Here is a 17,515-nt window from a genome sequence, read left to right on the forward strand (position 1 = left end):
CATTGGACTTCGCGATCGCAGTCCAGTCATTGAGGCATTCGATATCGGATCCTAGACCTAGATGCTGCAGCAGTTGTTTGTCAATGTATCTTGCCAATTTCCAACTTCACCGGCAATCGGTTGACTGGTCACTCGTTCCAATCCATTCTCCAGACAATCGTATATGCATTGGTGACAGGAAAGCAGCTCCGGCTTAACGAAAATAATGCCCATTTGGTAGTCGCGTAAAACACATGGTTGAGTATTGTCGTGAGAAGCCTATTCTGGATACCAGAATCCCAAACCAACGCCTCTCTCTAAAACGTTAGAAAGACTAGCAATGCCGTTGCCGTTCCCTCGACCCAGTCCCTGCCGCCGAGGGTATGTCCCGTGTCATTCCGTACAGCCTCTTTCTTGAACCCAAACTTTTCATGATGTTTTCTTTATCTCAGCCTCCTGGCCTCACGCTCAGACTCGAGGAGCACCAGGATGTCGTCGACGCGAACTGTATATCATGGTTAGTTAGCGAGTGAATCTTGGCATTATGCTAGGCGAGCGATAATTGCGAGGCGCAGGTCGGTTCGGCTGAAGTTTATGGGCGAGTGACAATGGGATATCGAGGAGTCGTTCGTTACCTGGGCCCTTGACGTTGCGGATAATGCTTCGGCTCTGGTCGTCCATGAACTCGACACGGACTTGGGTCACACCACCACGAGAACCTGATTGTTTTTTTTTTTTTCATCCGTCAGCTCAACATTCCTCCATAGCCTCCATAAACTGCGATAACGTCGACTTTGCGGGCATTCGAAGCGTACCGGTACGGCCGAGAACTCGGGTGACCTTGACGAGCTTGACAGGCTGCTTGCTGGCGTCCATCTTGACAATCTGTTTCGTTGTGAAATGTCAGTGCTCCATTCGTGCCCAAAACTAGATTTTTCAGGTCCAAAGGAAGCCCTACATCAACTTGCACTTTTGCAGAGGCGTGCGGTGTATGTTTCTCGGAATGTCGGCGTGGCGCAAAAGGAGATGTCGTCTTTTGAGAGGCGGGGATGATCTCGAAGAGGCGGCCTTTGAGAAGTTTTGGACGATAATTCTACAAATGTGTGGGCGAAATTATCAGAGCTTGTGATTGGGCAGTTTGTGGTGGGGTTCGTCTGCAGGTGGGTCTGCCAGCCATGCGCTACCCTGGAAGGACCTACGAAGTACATCAGCCGCTTTGCGGGTTAGGGGTCGTTGCGTTACTGGTTCCGCCTTGTTTGCAACAACAACGGACAAGCGTAGCACACTGTCCCATCTGGCTGGCTGGACGTGTACTAGTAATACATGAACATCCAGATATCTTAGATGGTTCTGTTGCTTTGCCTTCTCTGCGTCTGATACAGTAGTTTTCTCACTGGTTTCTGTCTGTGACTTCATAATGGAGTTGAACCGGAAGTATTCAGCGCTTCCTGACCTGGACACCGCCCCAGACATCTACGAGACCCCCGAGTTGACAGACGGCCAAACCAATACGGTGAAATCCACCTCGGACGATGAGCTAGACGACCAAGAACCACAGACCGGAATTGTAAAGCAGCGGCTAAGGCCACGACATGCGCGTGCGAGATTCACCCCCAGCAACGTGGACGCCAGAGATGTGGACTTCTCCGACAGAGTTACCAGCAAGAGGAAATCATACAAGGTCACCAACCGTCGCCACAGGATTTTAGAGGATGGCACAGAGGAGCTAGGGGACCTGAGCGATGACGATGAGGCAGAAACGTTAGAGCGAAAGGTCAAACGGTTACAGCGTGAGGTTGAGGAGGCCAGGGCCGAGTATGCCAAGCTAGGAGCGGTGGCTGGAAACGCCTCTGCTGCAGCGGGCACAACACCAGAAAGGGATATTGATTCGTTGAGTCGCATACTCGACAGCATTATCCTTCCGGAGAGGTCAATTCCAACCAATACTGAGACTGCCGCTGGACCTGTGGGAACCCAACCCGGGCCTGACAGTGCCGAAACAATCCCCAGTGGTGAGGGGGCTACATATACAGTTACATATGCCCCTACATACCAACAAAGCCACGCCCTGGCAAAAGCCGCAGATTTCGACAAGCGTCTGCTGCTCTTAGAGTCTTGCCTAGGCATTGGCTCCTCTGCCGCCCCCGAGTTGGACTCTGGCGGTCTCTCTAGAGCCATACTGCCAACTCTAGAGATGCTCACGAAGCAGATCGGAACATTGTCGAGCGCGTCAACGGTCTCTCTCGACGGGCTGAGTAGGCGAGTGCGAACATTAATTCAGGATGCCAGCGAGCTGGAGAAGTCACGAAAGCTTGCCAAGGCGGCACAGGACGCACTGGAATCGACCCAGCTGTCACCCGCCTTGAAGGAAATGGTGGCGAATGGAGATGATGACGAACCCCACAACGAATCGGAGCAGATTGCACAGTTGAACAGCATGTACTCGGAGCAGACCACCAAGATCAATGCCTTGTATGGCACGCTCTCAACCATTGAGAATCTTGCTCCACTCCTACCTCCGCTGCTGGATAGGCTGAGGTCCCTGCGGGCTATTCACGCAGATGCCGCTGTGGCTAGTGAGACATTGGACAACTTGGAACAGAACCAAAGCGATATGGCCGCTGAGATTCGATCCTGGCGGGAGGGACTGGACAAGGTGGAAGCTGCCATGAGGGACGGAGAGGCGTCGATGGAGAAGAACGCCAATGTGATAGAGGGATGGGTTAAAGACCTTGAGAAAAGGGTCACAGCGTTGTCATGACTGTAATCCGGATGCCTGTCCCGAGTTGATTGCTTGATACCCAGTCTATTTAAGGCTTCTTTGCTACTTTTTACATATGCCTGGAAGTAGAACGATTTCTTTTTGCATGTGCGAGAAGCCATGTACTGTACTTCGTCTTGTGTCATGCTAGAGCAACTTGGCAAGGTTGGACCGTAATAACGGGTTAATTAGCTTGCGGGTCAAGCCTTTCAGGCGGTTCCTTTTATACTCTAGTTGACACATCAAAAAAGACCGACAACCATGAGAAGGGTGAAAAAAAAAAAAAAAAAAAAGCTCCCTCGTGAACTTGAGACGCACCCTAATGTGATATGCCAAGCTGGAAGTTAGGTGGGGCTACTTGCTGACCGACCTAGGCGCGTTCCGAGACGCGTCGAATCCGCACTGTATCATGACCCAAATTGACCTCGCACGCACCTCACCTCAATCACACCTGCAAAGCGAATGTTGAGGTGTCAATAACCGAACCCGACTCAAAGTACCATACTGTGTGAGCATGCGACGACGGCCAATTCACTATTCCACATACATTCAGTCTCTTCATATCGCAGCAGTGCTTTTCACATACCATATCACACCGTTCTTGCCACTGGGCTCTTGATTCTCTGTCACTGCTCACCTCTTGTCGGTTCTTGAGTGTTATTCTCAACGTGACTGCCGTGAAGGTTGTGAACTCTTTCGTGACTATTTGCATCTATGCAAAGAACAATTCTGCTCAGAGCATAAAGCAAAAAGGGTTGAGCAGCTGCCATAAGCTCCATTAGGCGTCGAAGATCAGCTTAACCTCGGTTTCGATACTGAGTGACAAGACCAAAACTCCAGGATAGACGGCAACAGCCTGTGAGCATAGTTGAGCAGCACGTTGGGGACCCGGGTCACCCCGTTGACGGGATTGTCGCTTTTCAAACCGGCACGCCTTTCACACTCCGCCTAATCCAGCTGGTCTTGTCTCTTGCTTTGCATTCATGCCACGGCACGTGGGCTTGTCTTACAAGGCACAGCCAAAGCCGCTTCTTAAGCAAGTTGGGGGTTTTCCGGTCGAGCCCAACATGAAGTCAAAGCCGGCGAACTCTGGGAAACGGAAAGGGCGTTCAGATTCAGAATCGGAGCCGGACCGAACATCAAGCTCTAGGCCCGAACCAGAATTCGATGCTCCCCCTTTGTCTACTTCCGAGTCGGAGGATTCTGGCGATGAGTCCAACAGGAGGGCAGACATCAAGCCGACCACTTTTGGCTCGAAAAAGGACCTGTCGTCCAGCAAAATGCCCTCGAAGTCGGGAAACGGCGTAAAGGAAGCACCTCGGAGAGCATCGTCTCGTGTAGCCAAGTTTACAATGCCGTCCACCATCGATTCGGATGATATTGAAGACAGCGATGAAGACACAAGAGTCAGAAAACGGGTGAAAACAAGTCAGAGTACGGACACTACGCCATTTGGTTCCCAGCACAGCTTCGGCTCTTCGCAAAGGACCGCGGACCAGAAAAAGTACGGCGGTAGCCAAAAGACGCTCAGTATGTTTGTATTTTTTTTAATACGACATTTCTCGCACAGAAATGGCACTAATCGCTCCCCGCAGATAAATCATACAAACAAATCAAGAATCGGAAGATGGAGACCAAAGCCATACGTGTGCCGAAGAAAAGGGGTCGCCCTCGGACACCTGATGCCCCTCGGGCTAGATTTTCAATGCCGAATGTGGATTGTATTGAGTCGCCTTCCAAGTCAGGCGGCGAGTTTGTTCCCGTTGGACACGACAGTTCGCCTACTAGCAGCGTCAAGAAGAATTATGACGCTTCCGCGGTACTGAACTCGTCGCCTATGAAACCACGAAGCGTGTTTCGATCTGACCAATCTCTTCTGGACGACGAAGATGTACGGATTCCCGTTTCAAGTGCCGCCTTGTCGGACAGCAGCGAGCTTTCAGACGCAGAGTCCATGGCAGATCCTAATGCCGATGTTTGTCCCATGTGTGATGCTCCCATCGACTCGGATCTGGCCAAGGACCTATCGAACAGATACATGAGCATAATAGAACAACAGAAGTTCTGCCGGCGCCACAAGGTCCTTGAGAGCATGGCACTTTGGAAGGAAAGGGGCTATCCAGATATAAACTGGGATCAACTGGAGAAGAGGTTCGAGGAGCACACCGATCACCTAGGCCAGGTACTTGAGGCCAAAACGAAGTCACACTACCGCGATGCGCTTTCGAACAAGGTGAGGTCGGGCAAAGGCCGCACATTGCTCACTTCGCAAACAAGCCTCACACCGGGCTACTACGGCTTCCGGGGCCTGAGGCTAATGACCGAGTACCTGGTCAAGCGGTTCTCCGGGCAGCTCAGGGAGCGAGCCATTCAGGATAGGCTGGTGGCTGCCAGGGGCCATACGACATTTGTTCAGTCCGTCCTGGTGCCGGAGCTTGCCATCCAGCTGATGATGGAGGACCTTGATATCGGAGCAGAAGCTGCGAGGGATGTTCTCCAGGAGAGTGCAAAGCTCGGTGAAATGCTCCACGAGGAGGTCAAGGACGTTATACACGATTGCGAAGACGACCTGGAGGTTTAAACGCATATAGGCAATATTTTTCACCGAAGTTTAACATCCCTCCATGATTTCACCTAGTTGAATGGCTTGTTTAGCTGGTGGGGAATATCCCGTGCCTGATTGTTAGCGTGAGCTTTGAATCTCGCATTTACTACTGTACGGGGCATTATGTTGCTTTATTACTGGGATGGCGCATTTTACTTGAGGATTTTGTGTATGTACAGACTCGCAAGGTTTGCTTTGACATGTGCTTTCTCGTGCATTCGAAGTGTGAGCCCAGCCAGACTTTAGACGACACTACAATCCTGAATCGGGGAAGCTTTCTCTATTCCGCAGCAAAATGAGCATGGGATACGGAAGTAAGGAAAAATTCAATCGCAGGTGTGGTCAGGAAGCAAGAAGGGTCGACCAGCCTCCAACACTACATGAGGCAAAACAGCCCTCGCCCGCTCTGAAGCCTAGGCAGAAACTTTGTTTCAGCGTGGAGCAGTCAACGCAACGGCCAAGAGACCCTTGGCTAGTCCTCGAGGTCGGTCGTCTAGCGTCTGGTGACTTTGGTCCCAAGGTCTTGATCTGGTAAGGATGAAGCCACAGTTGACCGGCTGAAGACTGACGTATCCACGCCTTTGTTTTGGCTGAAAAGAAGATACTTGCCGAGGCGACCTCCGGTAAGGTTGGGTGCACTCCCTACCTTTTGGTTTTTTTTTTTTTTTGGTATTTTACTTTTTGACCCTTTCCCATTCCCACGTGGTTGACATGTCTCCCCGAACCGTAACGGCTGTGCCTTTTGAGTTGCCATGATTCATAAAAGATCCCCGACTTTAATGGTGATGAGGGCGGAGATCGAAATCACCATCGTCCGACTATATTTTTCGTTATCGGGTTTAGTTTGGACCGCTTTCAGATCGAGATGACCCTTTTTTTTTCCTACTGTCCTTTATTATAAGATTCTTGTTAGTATCGTTCCTTTTTATGTTTTCACATACCACCATGTCTAGTAAGTTTTCTTTCTGCTTAAAATGCGCTGGATCCCTGACGTGTGCGTGAGGTCTTCCAGGAATCCCATGCTGCTAATAGAAGAATCATGAAAAATTCGATTGTTATTTCTCATGGCAAGGGTTGCGTCCCATCTGTTGCAACACACTTACAAGACACAAGGGTCAAAGAAGAAAAAAAATGTTTACGACTCGGCCCCGGTTTTGATAACTCCTGACCCGACGGTCGAAGAAGCTGCTGGCTTGCTGGAGAGGAGTATGTCTTTTGCCATATTCCTATGGTATTCGATGTCGTCTAGTATATAAATCCCCGGATAATACATCCCACGCAAGCAAGATTCGGGCGGGAGGCCATCCGGCTAGTCGCAGAGCTGCTTGTTTGGTACCGTATCCGAGGGCCGGGCGATCGATCTACAACTTGTTACACAGCGATCAGTCAATCAGACCCTTTTTCCCCTCTATTTAATTTTTTTTATCTTAATCTGGATAAGAAAAGAGCAAAAATAAAACATTTCTATTGCCTGATAACATCAGAGCTTGCCGAACTCATGACTCTTTCTATGGAGTTTTTCTTGTCATAATGTAGATTGCAAGGGGCTCGGCGAACCCTTGATGAGCATCCAGATATACTACGAAAAAAAGAAATCGTAATCCAACCTTAAATGACAAGAAAGAGACACGGCAAATTGGTCGCTATCGAAATTGTGGCCTAGCGAAAGGAAGTAGTAACTTTTTCGTGATTAGGGTGGTTGGTCGGGAAAAGCCTCCTCATGCTTGAGACAAGACCTTGGGTTGTTTGGGAGGGCACAAACGGGACGATGTTTGAGTAGTGATCTGCTTTTTTTTTTTTTTTAGTTCGAGGGTGAGAATCGCAAAAACACACAAAAAACGACGGTTAATTCTTCTTGAATAGCTTCTTTTCTCCTGCTAGCTGTACGGAGTAATTCATTCCTACTACGTAACGAATCCATCTCGTTTCTTTTCTGAATCGACCCCTGTCCTCGACGCCCGAACCGAAGAGGAAAAAACGTTGTGCATGCATTAAAATGGATGATACTGTCCAAGTTAGAAAGAGTCCTCAAGGGTGTGTTTAAGAACCACTAGAAAACGGAGCTACGTAGCACTTCCGAGGCGAACATGTAGGATATTAACCTTTCCCCACTCGACCATCAATTGGGCAAGGAAAGCCTGCACTAGAGCCGAATTTTGGATCGTGGCCAGATTTACATAAATTTTATGTGGTAGGTAGGTACTGTAAATTGTAGACAAAAAAATACTTTGTGGTGAGACAAGGCAAGGTTGAGTGAGTATGGACCTGTTTGTAGACAATTAATTGTAGCTTAGCCCTTACTGTACATACATTGTGCATCTCAACCTATCAATCATCTATGTACTTTTGATCGTGACCCCGAACTGTCAGTTTTCATCTATTCATTCTATTAATTTAGTTCCAGTAAGGAAGCACTCCGCTCATCATTCCATCCATTAGTGAGTGCACCAGTCAGTGTCAGCCTGTCATTTTCTTTTCTCCTTGGAAACGAGATTGCTTCTCTTTTGAGTATAGATCGACTTTCTTGGTTGATTTGGCATCTGTTTCTATTATATTTTATTTGATTATTTTATTCTCTTTTATTTCTTTCTTTCTTTCTTTAGCGTGTAGGGTCTTGGTTATGATACACAACTAACTCTCCGCGACAGGCATTGGCGGGCGGCAGGGTCGTCCGATCTCAAGCAAGGAGCTGCTGTCGAATTTGGTTCTCCTCCACTCCTCCAGGTTCTGCGACTGTGCGGCAGCACGGAGCACGCACTTGGGAATTAGTTCACCAGCATGCAACTCTATGAGGAACAGGAAGAAAAAGAATTGAATAAAAATAAAATAAAAAACATCGCACGGTCGGGATTGCAAGTCGGCATAGCTGTACCTCAATGTACAGTATAGCGCATCCCTAAATCTTTTTTTTCTATGTTCCGATTACCATTACTGCAGTGCCATGCCATAACAATTAGATGCCGAGCCCCGTGTACGCCTCGATAAATCCAATTCTTGTCCCGCGTTTGCCGATAGAGCAACATACACATACCTCAGGAAAGCCCAGTTGCTCAGCTAAAGTAGGTACAGTACCCAATGTAGTAACTAAATCGCATTCATGGCTTTTTGATGAGTGTCTAAGGTACTTAACCTACCTCAGCAATTGTTAATACATCCCATCCGCCTAGCTCTTACACTTTGGCCATGTAGCATTTTGTCCAATCTCGCAACCCACAGATCAAGCATCTATCAGACAAGGTACGTCAAGGTCCTGTAGGTAAGGTTCGAATTGTAATTTGGCACGCACCAACAGTACTTCGTAGATTTGAATTGAGATTACAGCTTTGCGTCGCGACTGACCGTCGCTGAAATGGTGGGAGCCTTCTCGCCACCAACCCTCATTTGGCGGGTGCAACGCAGCACAAACGCAAAGTGATGACCAAATCTGCGACTGTGGGTTGCTGGCGCAAGGTAAGTACCTAGGTACCTACCTAGTCTACAGTAGCCAGGGCTGCCCGCTTTGTACTCCCCTGGATACATGATCGATCCTAGCCGCTCGCCCGCGTATCCCAGCAAGCCCAGGTTTTGGGAGGCCCTGTTGTCCACCCGCCCGCGTATGCATCCCCCATCCCCTCTCAAATCGGAAAGCCTAAAAAAAGTTGGCTTTGGGGGTCTTGTCTGACAGCCCAATTTGATGGCCTACCGCCCAATCGCTAACAACATCAACAATCACAGAAGCAATAGACCAAAAAGAAAACAACAGCGCTCATCCCCCCTTCACATTGGTGCTCCTTGGATTGTTCCATGCGATAACGCTGGATATAGACCTAGTCCGTACGCATTGCATTTCTCAACCAGCAACTACGTACACCACTTGTACTACTACTACCGGTACCAGCATGTTCTGATCAGGACCCTCACCGGCCAAACCAAACACATCGAACCGGCCCTCCTCAGATGGCTCAGTCCATACTGGTGGACCGTGCCTGGTGGTGACAATGACCAGGAACGACGCCCTGTCCCGTTTCAGCTCCATTACGAGCTCCTCCACAGACAGTGCACACTCAACGGCTACCGTTAAGCCGTTGCCATCAACGCCTATCGCCAGCGATACACGAAGACATTCAAGCGGCTCTCGACCAGCCATCCCGTCGCGCCTCAGGATTGACGATGATTTGAACCGGTGAGTCGCTGCCAATACTGTATTTACAGCTGGTGACCAATTTGGCCGGCACCCCTGGTGCCAATTTGCTGGTGGAGAACGGAGATCGGTGCCGCAGCTTTTGCATCCATCCCACGCTGTCAAAACTTGTGCGCTTCATTCAGCTGGACTCGCCAGTGGAGAGCGCAAACACGATCGAGTTAGATTTGATTCGACCTCGGCTAGCTTCCCTCTAAGCAAGGAAGAAACGGAGAAATTTGAACCCAGAAAAGAAAAAGAAAAACGAGACCAAGAAAGAAGAAAAAAAAGTCGATAGCGAATCAAAAGAAGAGAGAGAGCAGTTGACACCAGACACAGACCCTAATGTTTTGCGCATTCTAGTATTACCGCCTCTCCGCTCAGAGACGACACGCAGGTATCACCGACAAACACGTTCGGCACGCGCGTTGCATTATCACCATCATCTCCCACCTCCAATGTATTCCCCCGCGAGCAACGACTGAGCGACTTCGGGAACTATCGAAGGGACCTCGCCGTGCTGGATCCCGGCGGCAGTCGAGTGCCTCAAATCCAGCAGCCTCCGCCGAACACGGGGCCGTCCCTGAGCAGCCAAGTTGCTCCCTGGATGACCTCCAACGGCACCGGCGGCGCTCCAGCCGCCATCAACACCAGCTTCTACAATGATTCAAGCGACAACCTCTCGGTCGCGTCACAGCTCTCCCCTGGCTTCCGAATACCCGGCGGCAGACCGTCGATTTCGCAACCCTCGGGTGTAGGCGCCGATAACAATGAGGCATCATACTTTGGCGACGAACGAAGGCCGTCGATAGCCAGCATCACAACGACTGCGAGCAGCCAGGGCTCCAAAGCCAGCGGGAACAGGGGTGGCTTTCGAAAGCTGCAGGGCTTCTTTGGAGAGGAGTTTCCCGGCCGAGATTCCTCCGACACTAGTCTTCCACCTGCCGTTCCGGGCAAGGAGCACCGCTCACACTCGTACAGCCACGGCCGACCGTACCGAGACCGCAACTATTCCAACGCTACTGACCATACTCGGGACGGATCACCGTCGTCGTCCAGACCCAGAACACCAGTGCCTGCCCCAGAGGTAGTGCCATTCTTGTATCAAGAAGCTGATGTATGTTGTCGTCTTTTATTTTTATTTTTATCTTTTTATTTTATCTCTCAATCTTCCCTGTCACGCCCATCCCCCCTCACTGCTTACACACATCGGGTAATCCCCGCATCCATGTTCTTTCGTCCTATCCTCCTGGAACTTGTCTTCTTTCCACATGTAATGCGTGTGTTCGCATTCCACCCCTCCTCCAAGCTGTCGAACATGGAGGAAAAAGGTTCGATCTCTGACTCGTGTAGGACATTGCAAAATATGGCGAAGCTCCTGTCAGGGATATCCTGTCTGGCCCCGATCGTGAACGTTATGTGACCGGCGATTCATTACAAAACCCACCCAAGACCTCATCTTCATCGCGATCCGGTCATTCTCTCGCCCACCTGTCGGGTCAACATCGACACCAGAAAAGTAACGATGACCCGAGAACTTTGCGCCCTACCATGAGCCGGGACGACTCTGCTGTTCCCACCTACAAGGACCGTAGCGGGTCTGCCACCACCATGATGACAACCTCCAGAGACCGCGCCCACAGCCCGGCCCCGAGCGGACACAGCATCGGTGGTTACTTCAGCTCGAAAAACGGTACCTACGATGGTCAAACTTCGCCGCCTGGGCATCAAAAGAAGAGCCTGCTTGGTCGCTTCAAGAGGAACAAAGACAAGGAGGACACGGGTTCGCTCAAGAAAACTTCTCTCTCGAGCACCTCGCTCAATTTGAAACCTTCACGATCGGAATTTGGAGGGGATGGGGCATCTACCATGGGTCAGGATTGGCCCTCGCGCCTAGCGGAACCGTCTCAATACAATTCCAACTCCAACTCTGCCTCGGCACGACCGCCGCAAGCCCGACACGGTACTTTCAAATCGCCATTTGCGAAGCGAGGGCGTACTCATCACAGGCATGACGATCGCGACGAGGCTATCGGGCCCACCGATAAGCACGATGGGATGCAAGCAGGTGGAACCATGTTCCATCTCGATACTGACCTCAATGACATGAGCGGCATCCTAAGCCGACCTCTGCCCTTGACCCCTATGGACGCTGATTTCGTTGGTACCATCAAGGGCGAGAAGTCCACTGTCACTTCCAATGGCCGCAACGGCGCTTGGGACGCCCCCGACAGCTGGGCTGTCAAGCGAACAGGTGACGATTTAGCCTACCACGGACCGGAGAATGACGAGGCTGGCCCGTCACCGAGACCAGAAGAGAAGATGACCTCTTACTGCATACGCGTGTTCAAGTCGGACGGCACGTTTGCAACTTTGCAGATGTCAATCGACTCGTCGGTCCAGGACCTCATCGGGCAGCTGTCTAAGAAGTCATATGTCTCTGGTGGTCTCGAGTACCACATCGCTCTACGCAAACACGGCCTCATCCGCGTGCTCGGCTCTGCAGAGAAGCCGCTCTTTATACAAAAACGTCTATTACGACAGGTGGGTTTCGAGGAGAGGGATCGTATTGAAGACATTGGTCGTGAGGACAACAGTTACCTCTGTCGCTTTCTTTTCATGTCCTCGCGAGAGCTCGAGCAACAGGCACGAACCCAGGATCTAGGCCTGGGCCGGACGCAAAAGTTCAACCACGTGGACCTGTCGGCGCGCAATATTATCCGAATCCCCATCTACCTCTACTCCAAGGTTCAGGACATCATCTCTCTTAATCTATCGAAAAACCTGTCCCTGGACTTACCGCGCGACTTCATATCGTCTTGCCAGAATCTTCGCGATATCAAGTTCAACAACAACGAGGCCAGGAAACTCCCAGCCAGTCTTGGGCGTGCGAGCAGGCTTACGTATCTTGACGTGTCCAACAACCGGATTGACCATTTGGAGAATGCTGAGCTCAACGGTCTCGTTGGCCTTTTGAAGCTTAATCTTGCCAACAACAGACTTAAGCACCTGCCTCCATACTTTGGTGCTTATCGGTCTCTGAGGACCCTCAATGTGTCTTCTAACTTTTTGGACAAATTCCCATCCTTCCTCTGTGAGCTCGAGAGTTTAGTCGACCTCGATCTGAGCTTCAACCTGATTGGAGCCTTCCCGCCAGCTATTGAGAACCTGCGAAACCTCGAGAAACTTGTCATCACAAACAACAGGTTAGCAGGCACACTGCCAGACAGCTTCAGCCGTCTCCAAAGTCTTAGAGAGCTCGACATCAAGTACAATGCAATTTCGGGCATCGATGTGATATCTCTGTTGCCAAAGCTCGAGATTTTGGCTGCAGATCACAACGCCATTTCTCAGTTTGTTGGCTCCTTCGAAAGAGTCAGGAGTCTGAAGCTCAAGGACAACCCCATCACGCGGTTCGAGCTGACATCGACGGTCCCAACGCTAAAACTGCTCAACTTGTCGAACGCCAAACTCGCTAGTATCGCTGAGTCTTTTAATCACATGCTCAACCTAGAAAGGCTTGTTTTGGATAGAAACCATTTCGTCTCTTTGCCATCCCAGATTGGCAGACTGCGGCGACTGGAACACTTCAGCATCGCCCACAACGCGCTGGCCGAGCTCCCACCGGAGGTAGGATGCCTTCAGGAGCTCAAATTCCTCGATGTGCGCGGCAACAATCTCAAAAAGCTACCATTGGAGATTTGGTGGGCAAACAAGCTGGAGACACTCAACGCCTCGTCCAACGTCATGACGGATTTCCCCAAGCCGGCGTCAAGACCACCCCAACCTCCCGAGTCGAGTCCCGGTTCTATGCAGGGTTCTAATGGTAAAGTTGCTATGGTTGGCTCATTATCGACCCCGCCTAGTATAGAAGACCTCGATCCCGACGACTCTAGACGACCCAGCCAGGCCTCTTCCAGCACTTTGCTGAGTGTGGGACCATCACCCGTCCCAGCCGGGCCGGACCGCAAGAGCTCAGTGGTGTCTGTCTACGGCAAGGGTGGCCGCAAGACGTCCATCATATCGAGGAGTGCCAACTCGAGCGGCAACGCCCCTGCGCCCCCTAACACTAGAAAAGACTCAGGGCTGTCGGCACGTATTACCAACACCTTCTCGGGCTCGTTGCGAAATCTTTTCCTCGCGGATAACCTGTTGGACGATGACGTGTTTGACCAGATAATGCTTCTGTGCGAGCTTCGTGTACTCAATCTTTCGTTCAACCAAATCAGTGACATGCCGCAGCGATGCATAAAGAGCTGGCCGCAGCTATCGGAGCTATATTTGTCCGGCAATGAGCTCACAACAATACCAGTTGACGACCTGGAGGAATACAGTCTGCTTCAGGTCCTTCACATCAACTGCAACAAATTCACCAATCTGCCGGCTGACATATCAAGAGCCAAGAAGCTGGCAGTGCTGGACTGTGGCAGCAACTTCCTCAAGTACAACATTAGCAATGTACCATATGACTGGAATTGGAACCTCAATCCAAACCTGAGATATCTGAACCTTTCGGGCAACCGGCGGCTGGAAATAAAGCAACCAGCCTATGGTAGTGGCGCCGGGAATAGGGAGCAGTACACAGATTTCAGTAGGTTGCAAAACCTGCGGGTCTTGGGTCTCATGGATGTCACTCTCACCCAGCCTAGTATTCCGGAGCAGAGCGAGGACTGCAGAGTAAGGACGTCGGGCTCCTCGGCCGGTTATCTGCCTTATGCCATGGCCGACACGCTTGGCAAAAATGAGCATCTGTCGACGGTCGACTTGGTTGTGCCGCGGTTCAATGCATCCGAGACGGAGACGCTGCTAGGCTTGTTTGACGGCCAGGCTCTTTCAAGTGGTGGCTCTAAGATAGCCAAGTATCTACATGAGAACTTTGGTCAGATTCTGGCTACAGAGTTGAGAGCACTCAAGACCGGCCTCAAGGAGACGCCAGAGGATGCGCTGCGACGTGCATTCTTGGCGCTCAACAAGGAGCTGGTGACCATTGCGATCCAGCACAGCGAGGACCGGCCGTCTGTGCCACACCGCAGCGGCTCTCAGGCCCACGTAATCCTCAACAAGGAAGATCTCAACTCGGGAGGCGTGGCAACAGTCGTCTATCTTCAAGGGCAGGATCTCTACGTTGCCAACGTTGGAGATGCGCAGGCCATGATTATCCAGTCGGACCAAACACACAAGATGCTGACGAGGAAACATGATCCGGCAGAGCCCACGGAGCGTAGCCGAATCCGAGAGGCGGGAGGTTGGGTATCTCGAAACGGCAAGCTGAACGACCAGCTCGGTGTGTCGAGAGCTTTCGGCTATGTCGACTTGATGCCAGCCGTGCAGGCGGCTCCCCACGTCAGCCATGTGGCAATCAGGGAGCAGGACGAGATGATACTGCTGGCCACAAGCGAACTCTGGGAACACCTGGCGCCTGAGCTGATAGTGGACATAGCTCGACAGGAGCGCGGTGATCTTATGAGGGCAACCCAAAAGCTTCGCGACCTAGCCATTGCTTACGGCTCGACCAACAAAATTATGATTATGATGATCAGTGTGGCGGACCTGAAGCGGAGGACCGAACGCACTCGAATTAATAGAGGTCAGAGCATGTCCATTCACAACTTGAGTCTCCACGGCGAGCAGTACAAGTTCCCCACCAGGGGACGGCGCAAGAAGGACCAGGTCATGGACTCGACGCTGCAGCGTCTAGAGGCAGAAGTCCCAGCGCCCACGGGTATGATCGCCATTGTCTTCACGGATATCAAGAACTCGACGAACCTGTGGGAGACGTACCCGGCCGCGATGAGGTCTGCCATCAGGCTGCACAATGAGATGATGAGGAGACAACTGCGTCGCATCGGTGGATTTGAGGTCAAGACTGAAGGTGACGCCTTCATGGTATCGTTTCCCACAGCGACATCGGCTCTGCTCTGGTGTTTTGCTGTGCAGCTGCAACTGCTCGAGGTCAACTGGCCGTCTGAGATGCTCAACTCGCTCTCGTGCAAACCAACGGTTGATAAGAATAACCAGGTCATCTTCAAGGGACTGTCGGTCCGCATGGGTATTCATTGGGGCGAGCCACTCTGTGAGCCAGATCCCATCACACGTCGTATGGACTATTACGGTCCGATGGTGAACAAGGCGTCTCGTATCTCAGCCGTTGCCGACGGAGGGCAGATCACGGTTTCATCCGACTTCATCTCGGAGATTCAGAGATGCCTGGAGACTTACCAGGGAGCAAACGCCGCCGCTTTGGTAAACGAGTCCTTTGATGAGGACCCCTTCTCGATGGCGATCCGAAAGGAGCTACGGTCACTCAGCAGCCAAGGCTTTGAGGTCAAGGAGCTGGGTGAGCGCAAACTGAAGGGTCTCGAGAACCCAGAGGTGGTGTATTCTCTTTACCCACACCAGCTGGCGGGTCGCATCGAAACGCATCAGGCACACGATAAGGGCGTGACGGCTGCTGCTCCCGAGTTGATCGAGAACACGCCAGCGGTTCTCAAGGAGGGTTCGGAGCTCGACTTTGACCCAGAGATCATATGGGGTCTGTGGAAGCTGAGCCTTCGGCTCGAAATGCTGTGCAGCAGTCTTGAATACGTGGGAGGTCGTGGGCTGCAGGCGCCCGAGACGGAGCTGCTCGAGAGGATGAAGCAGAGGGGTGGAGAGGTCACGGAGAGCTTTCTGGTCAACTTCATGGAGCACCAGATCAGCCGCATCGAGGTAAGCTACTCTATACTGACAGTCCGCATGATCAAACAAAAGAGAATGAGGCTAACGGACACGTTTGTTGCACAGACCTGCGTCTCCACACTCAGCATTAGACACCTCAACATGGGGGGCGGCACTATCAAGGAGCTCGACGACCTCCGTGGGCCCATCTCCAGCGTCCTGGCCAACTTTAGCAAGCAGATGGCCGAGCTTCAACGCTACAAAGCGCTCTACGGGCCACTTGATGCGATTGAGGATGGCCAGCAAGCATCTTAATGATGCCACCAATTATTTGGTGGTATTTATTATGCATACAGATGACAACTCTTGCCTTCAAGGGCCAGGGCCACCTTGTTGTTTTGTTTTCTCTATTATTTTCTCTTCCTACTATTGTCTTGATATCCCCCCGATCTAGAGAGCTGTGCTTTTCTGTCACCGATTCCTTGTTTTCTTTGGGGTTTCTTTGGATATTTTATTGGAAACGCAGCGAGAAGAAAAAATGATGAGAAATGTGTGTGTTGCATTATTCCATTTTTATTATTAACCTTTTTTTATACTGGACATGGTCTAGCCCCGCTGGATATCTGTCGAGGGCGGGCGTTTGTTTCCTCTACGAGGTGCAGCGGATTCACGTTTCATTGTCCTTGTTTTTTTTTTTTTTTTTTCTCTCTCATCCCTAGGTTTTACCACCTACTTACTACACACCTACCATGGCCATACGTTTTTTTGGTGAGCACGGTTGGCTAGACTGTGTTGCTCGAGCTGTGCTTGTGTTTGTACGTGGGAGCGAGAGGACACGAGAGGGTGTGGGAGGCTTACCTACATACAGCTGGCCCTTTTGGTTTCATTGGTTGATACCTCAGGTTTTTGGGTTTCTATGGTGGTGGGGAGGGTTGCCTTCGAGGTGTACCGCGCATAGCTGCCGTGAGGCTGGAAAAGAAAAAGTCACGACGTGGGACGATGGGTGCCTTTTTTTCTTCTTTTTTTTTTCTTTTTTCGTTGTGAGGTTGGATCATGTTCTTCTGCCTGCCTAACCAACCCTGCCTTGTTGTTACCACCTAGAAGGCATATTCATTTATCATTTTATTTGCTGTTGTTGTTGCTGTTCTTGGGAGGACCACAGCACATTAGTACATCTTTATAATCAAACCGCACCATTACCATCGTATGATTGTTTGATCAAAGGATGAGCAGTCAGTCTACTGTACACATCCAGTGGATACACACGCAGAGACAAGACACTTTTATCATGTGCTGGTCTCTACACCAAGTACAAGTACCTGCTTCACATGCCGGTACCAAATCCTACCAAGCC

At 50.9% G+C, this 17,515-nt stretch overlaps 5 protein-coding genes across 5 annotated transcripts; 3 read left to right on the forward strand and 2 right to left on the reverse strand.

The window, feature by feature from the left end:
* Positions 1-151: 151 nt before the first annotated feature.
* Positions 152-1,068, reverse strand: MGG_09894 (40S ribosomal protein S28). Its single transcript, XM_003709940.1, has 4 exons — positions 938-1,068; positions 795-864; positions 615-698; positions 152-484 (listed from the first exon to the last, which is right to left on the reverse strand). Exons 2-4 carry the CDS (start codon positions 853-855, stop codon positions 423-425), a joined length of 207 nt encoding a protein of 68 aa, XP_003709988.1. The 5' UTR covers positions 856-864; positions 938-1,068; the 3' UTR covers positions 152-422.
* Positions 1,069-1,229: 161 nt separating this feature from the next.
* MGG_09895 (uncharacterized protein) lies at positions 1,230-3,020 on the forward strand. Its single transcript, XM_003709941.1, has one exon. The coding sequence runs from the start codon at positions 1,397-1,399 to the stop codon at positions 2,738-2,740; it is 1,344 nt and encodes a 447-aa protein (XP_003709989.1). The 5' UTR covers positions 1,230-1,396; the 3' UTR covers positions 2,741-3,020.
* A 146-nt stretch (positions 3,021-3,166) lies between these two features.
* MGG_09896 (uncharacterized protein) lies at positions 3,167-5,891 on the forward strand. The gene is made up of 2 exons (XM_003709942.1): positions 3,167-4,270; positions 4,336-5,891. The coding sequence occupies exons 1-2, from the start codon at positions 3,724-3,726 to the stop codon at positions 5,319-5,321; spliced, it is 1,533 nt and encodes a 510-aa protein (XP_003709990.1). The 5' UTR covers positions 3,167-3,723; the 3' UTR covers positions 5,322-5,891.
* Positions 5,892-7,802: 1,911 nt separating this feature from the next.
* On the reverse strand, positions 7,803-8,537 carry MGG_16288 (uncharacterized protein; the record flags this gene model as incomplete). The annotated part of the gene is made up of 4 exons (XM_003709943.1): positions 7,803-7,891; positions 7,982-8,211; positions 8,377-8,399; positions 8,520-8,537. The coding sequence occupies 4 exons, from the start codon at positions 8,535-8,537 to the stop codon at positions 7,803-7,805; spliced, it is 360 nt and encodes a 119-aa protein (XP_003709991.1).
* A 440-nt stretch (positions 8,538-8,977) lies between these two features.
* On the forward strand, positions 8,978-17,366 carry MGG_09898 (adenylate cyclase). Its single transcript, XM_003709944.1, has 3 exons — positions 8,978-10,621; positions 10,858-16,212; positions 16,288-17,366. Exons 1-3 carry the CDS (start codon positions 10,112-10,114, stop codon positions 16,474-16,476), a joined length of 6,054 nt encoding a protein of 2,017 aa, XP_003709992.1. The 5' UTR covers positions 8,978-10,111; the 3' UTR covers positions 16,477-17,366.
* Positions 17,367-17,515: the final 149 nt, after the last annotated feature.

Source organism: Pyricularia oryzae, chromosome 1, assembly GCF_000002495.2.
Source record: "Pyricularia oryzae 70-15 chromosome 1, whole genome shotgun sequence".
In the NCBI taxonomy this organism is placed as follows: domain Eukaryota; kingdom Fungi; phylum Ascomycota; class Sordariomycetes; order Magnaporthales; family Pyriculariaceae; genus Pyricularia; species Pyricularia oryzae.

Excerpts from the sequence above, each read along its gene's own strand:
- MGG_09898 (XM_003709944.1), top strand. The coding sequence starts at position 10,112 with ATGACCTCCAACGGCACCGGCGGCGCTCCAGCCGCCATCAACACCAGC. Across the intron at positions 10,622-10,857 it reads TCTTGTATCAAGAAGCTGAT|GACATTGCAAAATATGGCGA; the intron begins GTATGTTGTCGT and ends TGACTCGTGTAG. Across the intron at positions 16,213-16,287 it reads ACCAGATCAGCCGCATCGAG|ACCTGCGTCTCCACACTCAG; the intron begins GTAAGCTACTCT and ends TTTGTTGCACAG.
- MGG_09895 (XM_003709941.1), top strand. The coding sequence starts at position 1,397 with ATGGAGTTGAACCGGAAGTATTCAGCGCTTCCTGACCTGGACACCGCC.
- MGG_09896 (XM_003709942.1), top strand. The coding sequence starts at position 3,724 with ATGCCACGGCACGTGGGCTTGTCTTACAAGGCACAGCCAAAGCCGCTT. Across the intron at positions 4,271-4,335 it reads CGGTAGCCAAAAGACGCTCA|ATAAATCATACAAACAAATC; the intron begins GTATGTTTGTAT and ends CGCTCCCCGCAG.
- MGG_09894 (XM_003709940.1), bottom strand. The coding sequence starts at position 855 with ATGGACGCCAGCAAGCAGCCTGTCAAGCTCGTCAAGGTCACCCGAGTT. Across the intron at positions 699-794 it reads CCGAGTTCTCGGCCGTACCG|GTTCTCGTGGTGGTGTGACC; the intron begins GTACGCTTCGAA and ends AAAAACAATCAG. Across the intron at positions 485-614 it reads CCGCAACGTCAAGGGCCCAG|TTCGCGTCGACGACATCCTG; the intron begins GTAACGAACGAC and ends CATGATATACAG.